This window comes from Erinaceus europaeus, chromosome 19 (assembly GCF_950295315.1).
Source record: "Erinaceus europaeus chromosome 19, mEriEur2.1, whole genome shotgun sequence".
In the NCBI taxonomy this organism is placed as follows: Eukaryota; Metazoa; Chordata; class Mammalia; order Eulipotyphla; family Erinaceidae; genus Erinaceus; species Erinaceus europaeus.
Window position 1 is genome coordinate 31,211,106 of NC_080180.1, and position 15,136 is coordinate 31,226,241.

General features: G+C 48.9%; 1 protein-coding gene across 5 annotated transcripts in view; it reads left to right on the forward strand.

Moving 5' to 3' along the window:
• Nucleotides 1-690: 690 nt before the first annotated feature.
• The window catches only part of SORBS3 (sorbin and SH3 domain containing 3), a 28,033-nt gene continuing 13,587 nt past the window's right edge, over nucleotides 691-15,136 (forward strand). The window contains exons 1-7 of one of the 5 annotated variants that reach the window (XM_007529120.3): nucleotides 691-838; nucleotides 880-888; nucleotides 1,081-1,153; nucleotides 3,138-3,331; nucleotides 6,679-6,742; nucleotides 13,919-13,957; nucleotides 14,330-14,423. In XM_007529120.3, the coding sequence (XP_007529182.1) occupies nucleotides 746-838; nucleotides 880-888; nucleotides 1,081-1,153; nucleotides 3,138-3,331; nucleotides 6,679-6,742; nucleotides 13,919-13,957; nucleotides 14,330-14,423 (566 nt within the window). In that variant the 5' untranslated portion in view covers nucleotides 691-745. Of the gene's footprint in view, nucleotides 839-879; nucleotides 889-1,035; nucleotides 1,154-3,049; nucleotides 3,332-6,678; nucleotides 6,743-13,918; nucleotides 14,015-14,329; nucleotides 14,424-15,136 lie in introns of those variants that run through there. The other 4 variants (XM_060178820.1, XM_060178817.1, XM_060178818.1 and 1 more) reach the window with 4 other exon arrangements.

Consider the following 15,136-nt stretch of genomic DNA (forward strand, 5'->3'; position numbering starts at 1 on the left):
TCTGAGCTTCCAGGCTCCAGTGACAGCAAGAGGCAGCTGATCTCCCTCTCCTTGGCTTTTGCTGCCTGCAAGTGGTCCCCATCCCCCATCCCTGAAAATTTTGCTGCACTGGGCATTGGGGTGGGTGGCCTTGGGGTAGTCCAGACCTTTTCCCCAGCCTGAATAACCCCCTCAGACCTCTCCCCCAGCCTGAGTAACCCCCCCACCTTTCCCCCAGCATGAGTAGCCCCTTGTACCCACCGTCACCACTGGCCAGCAGACCTCACACAAATGGGGGTGGGGGGCTGGAGGGGAACTGAAACCAAGTCCTGTGTGCCCAGCCCTGGCTGCCAGCTGCCCTAGTTCCCCTGGGCTGCCTTCTGGGGGAGCTGGCTGTGCCTGCTCTGAGAGCCCCAGAGGAGCTGGTCAGCAGGCCTGGGTGCCCAGGCTTTGTCCCACAGGCCAGCCTTCCCTCCTCCTTGCTGCCTTCCCCCGCCCCCTCCCTGTAGTTCTGCCCCAGGCCTCTAACAAGTGGCCCATTGTGCCTGGGCAGCAAGGGCAGCCTGCAGGCACTGGGGATGCAGTGGCTTGTGTCCTGGGGCCTTGAGCACCCACTGCCTGGCCCTGACCCCCTCCCACAGCCTCCCCTCCTCTGAGGGAGTGTGAGTCCAGTCTAGCAGGCCTTTTCCCTTTCCCCTCCTTCCCCACCAGAAGACCAGAAGAGGAGCTACCAGTGCACCTGGAGTCCTCTCACTTTGCAGGCAGCATGCAAGCCCCAGCCTGCAGCCTCCCTGCTGGGCTCAGTCTGGATGACTTCATCCCGCGCCACCTCCGGACCCATTCAGGGTCACCTTCCCAGGTGAGTGGGACAGTGAGAGAAACTATTTGGGCAACTGGCAGGGTGGGAGGGCTGAGGGGAGGGGGTGGGAAGGGCTTGGAGAGGGAACCTTTGGAAGGGCCAGGCTGGAGCCCATGGTAAGGGCCTGCTAGCCACCCCTCCCACCCTTCTGTGGAAGCTTCTGGGCCTGAGCTGCTGCTCCTGGCCCCTCCCCACAGGTGCCTGTGATCCGGAATGGTGGCTCCAACACCCTTAATTTCCAGTTTCATGACCCGGCGCCCAGGACCGTGTGCAATGGGTACTTCCCACAGCGGAGAGAGACTTCCCGGCACCTAGGTGGGTCCACTCCAGAAAACCTACTCCTGGAACCCTGAGTGGGTTCTCCTATCTGTCTTGGTGGGCGGAGAGGGCTGGGGGTCTCTGCCAGCTGCCCCTCACTGGGTGACCCACCAGCCCTTGAGAGTAAAACCATATGACAGAGAGAGCAGGCTGACATGCTCTTCCCTTCTGCCCAGTGCTGGGAGGTGTGAGGGGCCAGGGGCCCAGGAGGCTGGGATGGGAGGGTGGACAAAGTGTGAGTGTACACTGGCTCCAGGAGGAGAGGGGCTGAACTCAGGGTTGCTCCCCTGGTCCAGCTAGAAGTTGGAGAGAAGCCTGAGAACTTCTTAGTCCCTGGGATCTTATGAGCCCTTTGGGTCCTGGAGATCCCAGGATGTTCTGGGGAGTATGCTCATTCCCTTGAGGTAGATGCTGTGTCAGCCATTTGTTCATTTAACACATAAGTAGTGAAGCCGGTGATGGTGTACCCTGTTGAGTGCACCCATTACCATGCATAAGGACCCAGGTTCAAGCCCCCAGGGGGGTTACTTCATGATTGGTGAAGCAGTGTTATAGGCGTCTTTGTCTGTCTCACTCTCTATCCCCCTTTCCTCTCACTTTATCTCTGTCTTACCAAAGAAGGAAAGAATAACTAAATTACTATGGGAACAGTGGATTTGTTGTGTAGGCACTGAGCCTCAGAAGCAACCCTAGTGACAAAAATAAATAATAACTAGTGAGTCCTTATGGACATTGTAAAGCCATAGCTCATTTAATCCCTCCAGATTCTAGCAAGGTTAGGTATCATCATCATTTATTTTATTTTATTTTTAGCCATAACAGCATTCAGTTCTGGCTTATGGTGGTGGTGGGGATTGAGCTTGTGACTGTAGGGCCTCAGGCATGGAAGTCTTTTTGTATAACACTCATGCTGTCTCCCCTGTCCAAGGTTAGGCATTTTCACTGGCATCTTTCCTGTGAGGAACCCAAATCTCAGATGTGAAGTTGCAGAGGCTGAGCTGAGATTCAGATCTGTGCTCTTCTGCCTCCAAAACCCTAGTGCTGCCATTTTAGATCAGTATGGGGGTAGGGAGTGGCTGAGGACACAGAAGCCACACATCTGATGAATGCATTTTTGTCCTTTAGCAAGAGCTTACTCTCGTTTTTGTTAATGCAGTGCCAGGAAGTGAACCCAGGACATCACAAGTATATGATATGATGAGGTACCTGCCATTCCCAACTTTTATTGTGTATTATAGAGAGAGAGGGAGAGAGGGAGAGAGGGGGAGAGAGAGAGAGGGACAGAGAGAGAAAGAAAGAGGGAGAGAGAGAGGGAGAGAGAGAGAGAGAAAGGAAGGAAGGCAGGCAGGCAGGCAGGCAGGCAGATACCAAAGCTTCATTCCCCCATCCTTGGGGTTCTACCCAGTCAAGGACTCTTGACTGAGTGTCTAGTCCAGTGACTGTGACTGGTTATACACATTAAATTTCCCTGGTTTTTTGTTTGTTTGTTTGTTTGTTTTTGTATACAACTACCCTCATTTTACAGAAGTGATACTGGGCACAGAAAGGTTGATTGATGAGTGCCAGGTCACACAGTCAGTAAGTAGCAGACTTAGGTCTGAATTCAAAATTCAGGTTTGGCTTACTCCAAGCCTTGTGTCTTTTCTACTACATCCAGCCCTCAGTCTCCTCTGCCTATGAGTAATGATTCCCAGCCCTGGTCCAGAAAATGCTCAGGACAGCCTGGAGAGAGCCATGTAGGGTGGGAAATGGGCACAGATTTCTCAAAACCAGATTCATTTCTACTTATTTGAACAATAAAAAAAACAGAGGCCTGTGGCCCTGCTGGAGATGGGGAGGTTTATAGAGTATATGTCATCAGCTCAAACATACAAGATGTTGAAACTCATGAGCAAGATCAGTGTTCTGAGGTGCTAAGGCAGGAACAAGTTCAGGTGGGCTTGTGCCCTTCTGCTAATGCTTACCCTCCCGTTCCCTGCAGACCCTGCCTGGTATCAGACCTGGCCTGGGCCTGGAAACCGGCCAGCATCGAGCCCGAAGACCCCCACCTCCCAGCACCCCGAGAACTGGTCAGCCACGTGGACCAAGGACAGCAAGCGTCGGGACAAGCGCTGGGTCAAGTACGAAGGGATCGGGCCTGTGGATGAGAGCGGCATGCCTATTGCCCCTCGATCTGTGAGTCCAGGGCTGGGATCCGGGAGGAGGGGTTGGGGACCCACAGTGAGTTGTGTTGGGTTTAAGTGGTCATCACAAAGGCTGTCCCAGATTAAAACAGGCCTTCAGCCACTGTGGATTTCAGGTGTCACAAGCTCCCTCAGGTTATAGTCACTCAGGTTAATAACTCACTTGGACAGCTGCTTTGCCATGTGCACAATCCAGGTTCAAGCCCAGCTCTCTCCTTTCTCTCTCTGTACTTCTTTGTCTCTGTCTCTATCTAAACAACTCATCTCAGAGCCTTTTATCCCAAATAATAAAAAGGGGGGGCCAGGCGGTAGCGCAATGGGTTAAGTGCACATGGCGCAAAGCACAAGGACTGGTATAAGGATCCTGGTTTGATCCCCTGGCTCCCCACCTGCAGGGGGGGGTCACTTCACTAGTGGTGAAGCAGGTCTACAGGTGTCTATCTATCTATCTATCTTTCTCTCCCCCTCTGTCTTCCTCTCCTCTCTCATTTTCTCTCTGTCCTACCCAATAACAATGACATCATCAACAATAATAATAATAACTACAACAACGTTAAACAAAAAGGACAACAAAAGGAAAAAAAATAGCTTCCAGGAGCAGTGGATACCACCAAGCCCCAGCAATAACCCTGGAGGCAAATAAAGGGGGGATATTACAGGCCTTTTTTCCCCCCAACAAACAGGATTATTGCAGGGGCTCGGTGCTTACATGATGAATCCACTGCTCCTGGTGGCCATATGACCATTTTTCCTTTTTTTTTTTTTTCATTTTGTTTGATGTGAAGAGAGAAATTGAGAGGGGAGGGTCAGAGAGAGGGAGAGAGAAAGAGATACCTATAGCACTGCTTCACTGCTTATGAAGCTTCTCTCTGCAGGTGGGGACCAGAGTCTAGAATCAGGGTTCTTGCATATGGTGATAATGTTATACTCAAGTTAGGTGGGCCACCGACTGGCCCTTCTTTATAAACTTTCTTGTGTCTGAGTTACACATGTGGCTGTGTGTGTGTGGGGGGGGGGCGGAGTTTAACCTGGAGGATCTGGAATGTCCCCCAGGTTCTCAACTGCTGCTGTAAAAGCCAACCCTGGCTGAAATCCTCTCTTAGTTTCCTAACTCACTGTCTGGTTGTGGCAGGTATGGAAGGTTGGGGTGATAGAAGACTCTGTGGGAATCTGCCCCCCCCCACACACACACACACTTGCCAATACTGAGTTCATGGCCTGCCTCTGTTGCCTCACTGCACACCTTAAAATGAAATTGGCAGCATGGCCTTTTGGCCTCTTGGGTTGTTTTGAGTCTCAGGTGAGACAGAGGATGTAACACCCCCCCTTATTATTGCATTTAGGTTTTGTTGCATAGGTAGACATGTTTGCAGGAGCAGTAGAAATACAGAAAAGCAAAGAGAAGGCTGGGCACACCTGGTTAGGCACACATGTTACTGTGCACAGGGACCCAGGTTCAAGTCCCTGTTCCCTACCTGGGGCTGGGGGGGGAACTTCATGAGCGGTGAAGCAGGTACTGAAATATCTCTCTTTCTCCCCCGCCACTTCCTCCCCCTCAAATTATTTCTGTCCTATCGAAAAAAAGAAAAGAAAAAAAATAGAGGAAAAAAATGACCATCACAGGGGCCAGATGGTGGCACACCTGGTTGAGTGTACATGTTACAGAGTGTAAGGACCCAGGTTCGAATCCTCAGTCCCCACCTGCAGGGGGGAAAGCTTCATGAGTGATGAAGCAGTGCTGCAGGTGTCTCTGTCTCTCTCCCTCTCTATCACCCCCTTCCTTCTCAGTTTCTGACTGTGTCTATCCAATAACTAAATAAAAAATTTAAAAATGGCCATCACAAGTGGTAGATTCATTGAGCTGGCACTGAGCCCCGGTGATAACCCTGGTGGCAATTGAAAAGAAAGTAAACAGTGGGGTGGGGAGGATGGCAGATGACTCCCCTGGAAGAGTGCACACATTACCATGTGTCGGGAAATTGTGAGGATGTGGTAGAGCCTGGCAGAAGTGCGTTTATCCTGTCAGTCTCTCTCTCTTCCGAGAGGCTGAGCAAGGAAGGAAGAACAGGAGTAAACCCAAAGGTGTGTCCCATCTTATCAGACTCCCTGTCTCACAAAGCACCCTGCATTCCTGATACTATGGCCATTAGATAAAAAGAAAGGGGGAGATGTTGGGAAATTGTGAGGAGCCTCACAAAGCACCCTGCATTTTTATGCCTCTAGGAGCCTGGCATTCCTTAAAACATTAAGCTAGCTCCCCCTGCTCCACCTGCATTCCTGATACTGTGGTCTATCTACATAATCACTGTTTTGCCTAAAAGATCCCCACCCATTCCATTCCTTTGATCTATCTACTTTCTACCCTCAGTACCCTCCCTGCCTGTAGGGTATTATTAATCCTACCAGTTAAAACCCTCTCAACAGTTGCTAAGGAGGTTCCTACCTTTTCTAGCTCCTTTTGCCTTTCTCCACCCCTTTCCTAGCCATTTCCATTTCCGACTTGCCCCTTCCTGGTTTGCCCTTTAAAAGGCTTGGCTCTCTGATCAATAAAGACATTGCATTGCTCTGCCGCCACGAGTTTGGTTCCTGAGTTATCTCCCTTGTGTCGCTGAGAGAGTAGCAGCCCAGGCTGGCTCCAGTCAAGTTCTCTCCAACCCAGAGTATGCTCCTGGGAAGAGGCACGCTCATGCTAGCCCGGCAACCATGCACATGGACTCGGGGTTAAACTCTGAGCCACTGCACGGGAGCTCCTGCAGAGGGGAAGTTTCAAGAGCAGTGAGGCAGTGCTGTCATGTTTCACCTTCTCTCTGTCTCTTTCCTCCTCTCTCTGTCTGTCACTCACCCTCTCTATCTATAGGAAAGAAAAAAAGTAACCACTGATGTTGGTTGAATCATGTAGGCACCAAACTCCAGCCATCACCCTGGTTGTAAAAAAGAAAAAGAAAAAAGAAAAAGAAAAGAGAATGTAAACTATCCCCAAACTCACAGTTCAGGGATCACAATTGATAAAAGAGCCTTCGATACATACTATTCGGATATAATGCGCTAAGTGAAGTTTCTTTTTTCTTTTATTTGGTAGGACAGAGAGAGATAGAGAGGGAGAAAGACTCCCGAAGCACTGCCTCACAGCTTGTAAAGTTTCCCCCTGCAGGTGGGAATCAGGCTTTAACCTGGATTCTTGTACATGGTAATGTGTATACGCAACTGAGTGTTCTACAATCCAGCCCCAGTGAAGTCACTGGCACTAAAGTTACTGATGCAGCCTGCAACTGGGAGCCAGAGAAAAGACCTAGTAAGGAAAAGCTTCTTAGACTGGATTTTTGCCTTTTCTGACTTCAGAGTGTCAACAGCCCCAAGGACTGGTACCGGAAGATGTTCCAGCAGATTCACCGGAAGATGCCAGGTGAGACCCCTTTCCAGAGCCCTCTGCCTGCCAGCATGGGCTGCAGCCTCAGTGACCTGTTGGGGCAGAGAGGGCAGAATGAAAATTTACATGGTGGTGTCGGGGGAGGTCCTTCTCGGTGTATCCCCGATTGGCTGTGAGTAGGTCTCCAAGTGGGGAGTAGCCTTCTGTACTCAGAGGGACAGTGACCCTGATTCCCCAGGGATCATTCACGTGGTCCCTAAGCCATCTGTTGAGTACTCATTGTGTGCAGAGCACAATTCTAGGTGCTGAAGATAAGACAAAATGAAGAATAAGCTAAGAAGGGGAGATAGAAGAAGCTATGTATTTAGTGAGGCAAGTAAGGCCCAGGTAGTGGCACACCCAGTAGAGCACACATGTTACCATGTGTGAGGATCCAGGTTCAAGCCCTTGGTCCTCACCTGCAGAAGGAAGCTTCATGAACAGAGGAGCAGTGCTGCAGGTGTCTGTTCTCTCTTTTTATCCCTCTTTATCTCTATCATCCTCTTATCAAAACAAAAGACAAATAAAATAAGGAGTAGGGGTTGGGCAGTGGTGCGCCTGGTGAAGCACACATTACCTCTCAACAAGGACCTGGGTTTGAGCCCCTGCATCACAAGTGATGAAACTCTTTGTTGTTTCCCTCCCTCTCTATCTCTCCCTTCCATCACAGTTTCTCTGTATCCTGTCAAAGAAAAAATAATAATAATAAGGAAAAGTGGCCACCAGGAGTGGTGGATTCATCCTTTAGGCACTGAGTCCCAGTAATAACCATGGTGGCAATAAAAAAGGAAAAAAGTAATCATTACCAGAAGCAATGAACCCATGTAGGCACTGAGTCTCAGTGATAACCCAGGTGTCAAAAAAAAGAAAAATAGGCCAGTGGTGGTGAGGACTAGAGAGGAAAAGTGCTTCTGAACCAGAGTGAGGGGAATGAGTTAGCCCCTCAGGAGTAGGGGAGGGGCAGCTGGACCCTTAGGCAGAGGCAGGGCTGGCATGTTCTGGAGCCACAGAATGGGAGGGGACCAGGTCCTGGAGGGCCTTTGGGACACTGAGGAATTCTCTGTGTAGAAGCGGCACCCTCTGACAAGCGATGGCTGAATAGGCTCACTCTGGCTGCCACAGGGGAAGAGATGGGGATTGGGGGGAAGGGCGTGAGGGTGGGGGGTAGCCCGGAGGCCTGGCTCTTATCCAGACTGGAAATAGCTGCTGTAGCAGTGGCAGTGGGCCTGGAGCATTCCAGACAGAGATGGGAAAGTTTACTGATAGATTGGGTGTGGCATCGAAGAGAGGAAGGACTTAAGGATGACTTAATTTTTGTTCAGATCATTTTATTGGGAGAAATAATGGTTTACAGGGCAGTTGCTGACACATGGATACAGTGTCTGCCCACCACTCCTACCACCAAGTCACCATCCTATACCAGGACCCTAGTGCCCTCTCTACTCCCTCCCATACTCGAGAGTCTTTGGCTTGGCTACAGTCTTCTTCTTCTAGCGTTTGCCCTTCTTCCGTAGCCAGTCAGCAGCGTCAGGTTGAGCCTGATGTAAAGTTTCGAGACCTCCTTTGAATCTGGAGAGGTGGCAGTCGTTGACTATGTGGGTCATAGTCTGTCTGTAGCCGCAGGGGCAGTTCGGGTCGTCTCTGGCTCCCCAGCGATGGAACATAGCGGCGCACCGGCCATGGCCTGTTCGATAGCGATTTAGGAGGGCCCAATCATAACGTGCTAGGTCAAAGCCGGGTTGACGCTTGCAGCGGTCTGTGATGAGGTGTTTGTTCTTTACCTCAGCTGACTGCCAACTCTGTTTCCAAGAGTCTGGAACAGAGAAGTTCAGTGTAGGCATAGGGGACCAGATTGGGTGACGAGATGTCAAGCGTTGGACAAGGTGGGCAAAGATATCCGCGTACATTGGCGGGTCCGGTCGAGCGTAGACGTGGGAAATGAACTTAGATGATGCCGCATCCCGACGAATATCTGGCGGGGCCATGTTGCTAAGAACTGGCAGCCATGGAACCGGGGTGGAACGGATGGTTCCAGAAATTATCCTCATGGAGGAATATAATTTGGAATCGACCAAGTGGACATGGGGGCTATGGAACCATACTGGGGCACAGTATTCTGCAGTGGAATAGCATAATGCCAGAGATGATGATTGTAGTGTGGAAGCGCTCGCGCCCCATGAGGAGCTGGCCAGTCTTGCAATGATGTTATTCCTCGCGCCCACCTTTGCTGCAGTTTTTATGAGATGTTCGTGAAATGACAGAGTGCGATCGAGAGTAACGCCAAGATAGACTGGCTGGGCTTCATGCCGGATTCTCGTACCGCCAAGCTGCACATTAAGCTCACGCGAGGCCGAGGCATGGTGTAGATGGAAAACAGATGATACTGTTTTTGCAGTGCTAGGGATTAGTCGCCGTTTTTTACAGTAATCAGATATCAGAGACATGTCTTTTGTGAGTGTTTCCTCGAGGATGTCGAACTTGGATGCCTGAGTTGCACAGCAGATGTCATCGGCGTAGATGAACTTCCTTGAAGAAGTTTCTGGGAGGTCATTGATGTAAATATTAAATAGCGTAGGAGCCAGAACAGAGCCCTGGGGGAGGCCACTTGAGACAAGTCTCCATCTGCTAGACTTGTCACCCAGATGCACCCGGAATCTTCTGTTTTGGAGAAGAAACGATATAGTGTTGGCCACCCATGGAGGCAGGCATCTTGAGATCTTGACTAGGAGACCACGGTGCCAGACCGTGTCATAGGCTGCTGTGAGATCAACAAAGACAGTTACAGTGTACCACACTCAGTCTGAGTTCACCCTATGCTTCCCTTTTCTTTTGTTTTTAAGTTCTACGTCTAAGTAAGATCACTCTGGTGTATGACTTTAAAATTTATATTTATTTATTTATTCCCTTTTTATTGTCCTTGTTTTTTATTATTGTTATTATTGTTGTCATTGTTGTTGGATAGGACAGAGAGAAATTGAGAGAGATGGGGAAGACAGGGAGAGAAAGATAGACACCTGCAGACCTGCTTCACTGCTTGTGAAGCGACTCCCCTGCAGGTGAGGAGCCAGGGGCTCGACTGGGATCCTTATGTTGGTCCTTTTGCTTCGTGGTACCTGCACTACTGCCCAAGTCACTAAAATTTTTTATGTAATGAAAATTCTGGCATATGCAATACCAAATTTTGAACTCAGAACCTCTGAAATAGAAGTCCCATGCTCTACAACAGAGCCACCTCCCATCTGAACTCTTCTCTCATGTGTGGCTGTGGGTTCAAACCTGGATCCTCATATGTGGTAAAGTGAGCTCTCTCCCTGGCCCTCAAAAAGAGACTTTGATGTAAGGCAGCCTAAGGGCCAGAAAAATAGCTCACTTGATCATGTAGTGCTTTGCCACGTGTGTAGTTTAGATTCATGCCTGGCCTCCACCACACTGATGGAAGCTTAGGTGCTGTGGTCTCTTTCACTCTCTCTTTCTCTGCCTCACTGTTTCTATCTTAGAATAAAGCAGCCCTAGTAATTCTAATATGTGACTAAGGTTGTGAATCCCTGAGGAAAATTTTTTTATTAAATTTTTTATTTATAAAAAGGAAACATTGACTAAACCATAGGATAAGAGAGGTATAACTCTACACAATCCCGAACACCAGAACTCTGTATCCCATCCCCTCCCCTGATAGCTTTCCTATTCTTTAACCCTCTGGGAGTATGGACCCAAAGTCATTGTGGGATGCAGAAGGTTGAAGGTGTGGCTTCTGTAATTGCTTCCCCACTGAACATGGGCATTGACAGGTAAATCCATACTCCCAGCCTGTCTCTCTCTTTCCCTAGTAGGGTAGGGCTCTGAGGAAGCAGAGCTCTGGGACATATTGGTGGTGTTGTCTGTCCAGGGAAGTCTCGTGGGTGGCATGCTAGCATCGGAACCTGATGGTTGAAAAGAGAGTTAACATACAAAGCCAAACAAATTGTTGACCAATCATGGGCCTAAAGGTTGGAATAGTGCAGATGAAGAGTTGGGGGGTCCTCCATTTTGTAGGTAGCTAGGCTAGTAGGCATATTTTAGTTATATTCCAAAGGGCCTATGGCTATACTAGTTTTTTTCTTTTCTTTTTCTTTTTTCCCCTGAGCCTGAAATCTGATATGCATGTGGATCCAAGTTTTTGCCTGGGGAGATGATGTCATGGCTAGAAAAAGGAAGAGAGTAGCTCCCTAGTATGGGAAAGGGGTATAAATATTGTTGACTGTAAAGCCCATCGATTTGATGTAATCTGGGGCCCATATTCAGTTTAGAAGTCTATGTGACCTCTGCATCCCTCTAGATCTGAGCTCACATTCTGTAGTCATAAGTAGGAATATTCCAAGTTGCCCCAATTTCAGGACCCATCTTCCTTAGGTGGTAGGTAGAGTATATTACCCACTCTCCCTTCAGAGGATGGAACATTCTTACCATTGTTGATCCAAGTTGAGGGCAAGGTCCTATGGGGGCCCACAAAGGGGTCTATTTTGTTGTTCCTGATAGAAATGACCGGTCACAATGGAGAGAGGGATTTATTCGAGGTCTAGGCCCATCATGTCTGTTTGGGAATCTCAGGACTCCCCGATTAGGGCCTCAGCTGATGGGGTGGCCTGATAGTGACTACAGAGTCATCGTTAAAGTATGTCAGTCTCTTGCCCTTATTCAGCTTTTGCAGTCCTTGCTTTGATAAGGTTAGCTTTGGAGTGAGTGAGAGAACTGTAATAGGAAGTAGGTGAGGAGGGTATCTAAGTCTAGGTAGACACTATTTCCTTATGAACTTTATACTGACTCACTACAGACTATTGTCTGTTTTTGCTTTTAGGTATATATTTTGCCCTAGTTTATGGATACATGTGAACATATGTTCTACCTTAAGGGACCTGGTCTATAGGTTTTGGGATTTTGTTAGGAAGTGAACCTCCTGGAATGGAATTTGAGAATACTATGAAAGGAAAGGTAATGAGGGTGAAGGGTTGACATTCCATGCCTGACGTCTCTGATACAGTCTGAAGTGAAGCATGCTGAGGTAGTACTCATTGCGTTGATTAGGTTGGAATCAGCAGATACAATATCATTTGGTATGACTTGAGAGAACCATGCAGGAAAGTGAGCCCCACCCTAGAGGTTCTAGGACTGGGGGAAATATAGGCTCTAAAGAGGAAGCTGAAGGTTCCTGCTGTCTTAGGGTTTAAGAAGACAATAGATAGTTATTGCTATAATCACATTATTTGGCGATTGGGTTAACTTTGAAATGTCCCTGTTAGGATTTACTGTATCATACACAGCATCACCATAATTTATGTCCTTTGACATTATTTGTATATAGCTGTGCCACCAGTTACTTCTGTTCTCCCTGGTCTAAGCTTTTAAGAGAGTCAACATATCAAAGAGTATGTATTAAAGCCTATGTATTAAAAAGACTCAGTCTGTGCTTTAAAAAGTTAGAAACATTCAATCAATTTTCCCCTCTCATATTAATTAAATAGTGATTTATATGACTACAAATTAATAGGAGTGTACATAAACACTATTCCCACCACCAAAAGACTGTGCCCCCCCCCCCCATTCCCCACGAAGCCAAACTTCTGCCCTCACCCTCAACCCAGGGTTTTTACTTTGGTGCCCTACTCCAAATTTAGTCAAATCCTTTTAGTTTTCCTTTCTGATATTCTTTCTCGACTTCTGTTTATGAGTGGGATCATACTCATCTTTATCTTTCTGACTTAGCTCACTTAACATAATTCCTTCTAGCTCCATCCAAGATGGGTCTTAGAAGGTGGGTTCATTGTTCTTAATAGCTGTGTAGTATCCCATTGTTTATATATACCACAACTTTCTCAGCCAGTCATCTGTTGTTGGGCACCTAGTTTGCTTCCAGGTTTTAGCTATTATGAATTGTGCTGCTATGAACATAGGAGTACACATTTCTTTTTGGTTGGGTATTATGGAGTCCTTGGGGTACATCCCTAGGAGAGGAAATACTGGGTCATATGGAAGGTCTATGTCTAGCCTTGTGAGAGTTCTCCAGACTGCTCTCTACAGAGTCTGGACCAATTTACATTCCCACCAGCAGTGCATGAGAGTTCCTCTGTCCCCACAGCCTCACCAGCATTTGTTGCTACTGTCCTTTTTGATGTATGGAAAATTTTTTTTAGTATATGTATGTATGTATATTCCTATGCACTGTTTTCCTGGCCTTTGATGGCATTTCTTAAGCCTGGAAGACAAGATCCCTTAGAGAGATGGAGAGACAGAGGCCCAAGGATCAAGCCCTAAAACCACAGGTTTGAGAGGTGAAGAGGAGGCAGCAAACCAAAATGGGATGTTCCTTCCCACTCAGCAGTTTCCCTGAAGACAAGGGGAAAAGAATCTCAAGAGGAAATGACACAGGCTGATTTGGTAGCTTGAGGTCACTGGGGCCCTTGGTGAGAGAGGCTGAGGTAAGAATGGGGAATCTGAGAGCCTTCTGTAGTAGAAGGGGAGTCAGTGACAGCTATTGCTTCAGAGGGAAACAGAACAATCTGGGAGCTGGCAGAAGGTGTGGGATCCTGAGATCTGTGTTTATTTCTCTCTGTCCTGTCAAATTCAGTAAATTCTAAAATAGAGATAAAATGTATTATTCAGCAAGCGAATAACACACACACCAACCCTTTTCTCATAAAAATCAATTAAGTATTTTTTGCTCATCTTTTGAAAAAAAAAAAGTACATACAGACGGGCTTGTCAGTAGCTTTTCTCTGGAAGCCTCCCAAAATCATGAGTACCACAGTGACTTGGACTTAGGCAAGGCCTAAAACTGTAGGAGAGGGTGCAGGAAGAGGAGAAGGAGGGAAGAGGGAGCGGAGGCCCCACCTGATAGAGGAGGGCAGATCCTTGGAGGTCATGGTGAGGAGGGTGTGGGAGAAATACAGGCAGGCAGAGTGGGGAGGGTCTGGGCAGGTCCTATGCCTGGCAGGGTTGGCTCACTTAGGCCTCAGTTCTGCCAGAGGCATTTCAAGTCCTCCCAAGAACTGCCCTCCCAATTCCTTCCCTCCCTCTAGACATTCTTCAGGCCCTGACTCAGCCCCTGAGCCCCTGCTGGAGGCTGCAAGGAGGCTCAGAGCAGCCTCATTGTGCTCCCAAGCTTCCTCTTGCCTGACTGGGTCCTTTCTGCTTCTGTAGATCTGCAGCTAGACTGGACCTTCGAGGAACCACCCAAAGGTGAGGGGGTGCGGGTGGCACAGCCCAGCCCAGCCCCTGCATTGCCTCTTCCTGCAGGTGAGCCTGGCTGTGGGACTCACCAGTCTGGTCAGCTCAACTTGTGTTTTTCCAAACTTTAGCTTCAGTGCCAGGTCCTTGCTATCATCTCTCTGGGCTCCTCTTCATTTGTAAAAATGGGCATACCAGCAGTCCCAGAGTTGTTCTTAAAGACTTGGCATAGCATATGCAAAACTTCATTTTGGAGCACCCAGCACCCCATTCCCCTGAATGACCCAAAAGTGTGGACAGACCTGGGTGCAGGTGTCATCCAGGCACCTGCAACCCCAAGCTCTCTCCTTATCCTCTCCTGCCTGTTTTTTTTCCTGCATCCAGTCACCTCCCGGAGTACCACCTCAGCAGACCGGAGGCATCCAGGGCTCCAGCAAAAGCCCGTTTTTCGGTCAAGCCAGGCCTCCTCTCTGAGACGGTGAGCCTGGGTTGGGAGGGGGCCTGGCTCTGGGGAGGGGTGTTGGCTTCCTGCAGGGTCTGCCCCCCCCCCTGGTGGCCACAATCGAAACTGCCGCAGAGCCGGCAGGCTGAAGTCTGGCTTTTCTCAGTTCCCCAGTGTTCTAGATCCTTCCCTCCCTACCATGACTACAGGGGAGTGGTGGACAGGGGTGGACTTGGTACCCACTTCTTCTGTCAATGCTTCTGTGGCCACAGCAGATGTGCTTCACTCCATGAAGACCCCCAGGAGACTGAGGAGTTAGGGAACAAAGGCCTCCCACACACCTAGAAGCCTGAGAAAAATCAAGGATTGTGGAAGAGCTAGTTCCTTCCATGTGCCACCAAAGGAAGAAGTGCTCCCAAAAGGGGCAGGATGCAAGTTCCTTTGTCTGCAGGCCACTCAAACCACGCCTACGCAGCCTAGACTGCCCCACCCTGGAGTGGCTCTGTCCAGCCTTGGGGATCAGGGGATTTGGTTTGCTTTGCTTTTATATTTTATTTTATTGCTATCTGGGTTGTTACTGGAGCTCGGTGTGCCTGCATGGTAACTCCACAGCTCCTGGCTATCATTCTCCCCCACCCCGGTCAAATTGAGAGGGGAGGAGAGAGAATAAGAGAGACATCTGCAGCACTGCTTCACTGCTTGTGGAACTACACCCCTGTAATTGAAGACCAGGGGCTTGAACCTGGGTC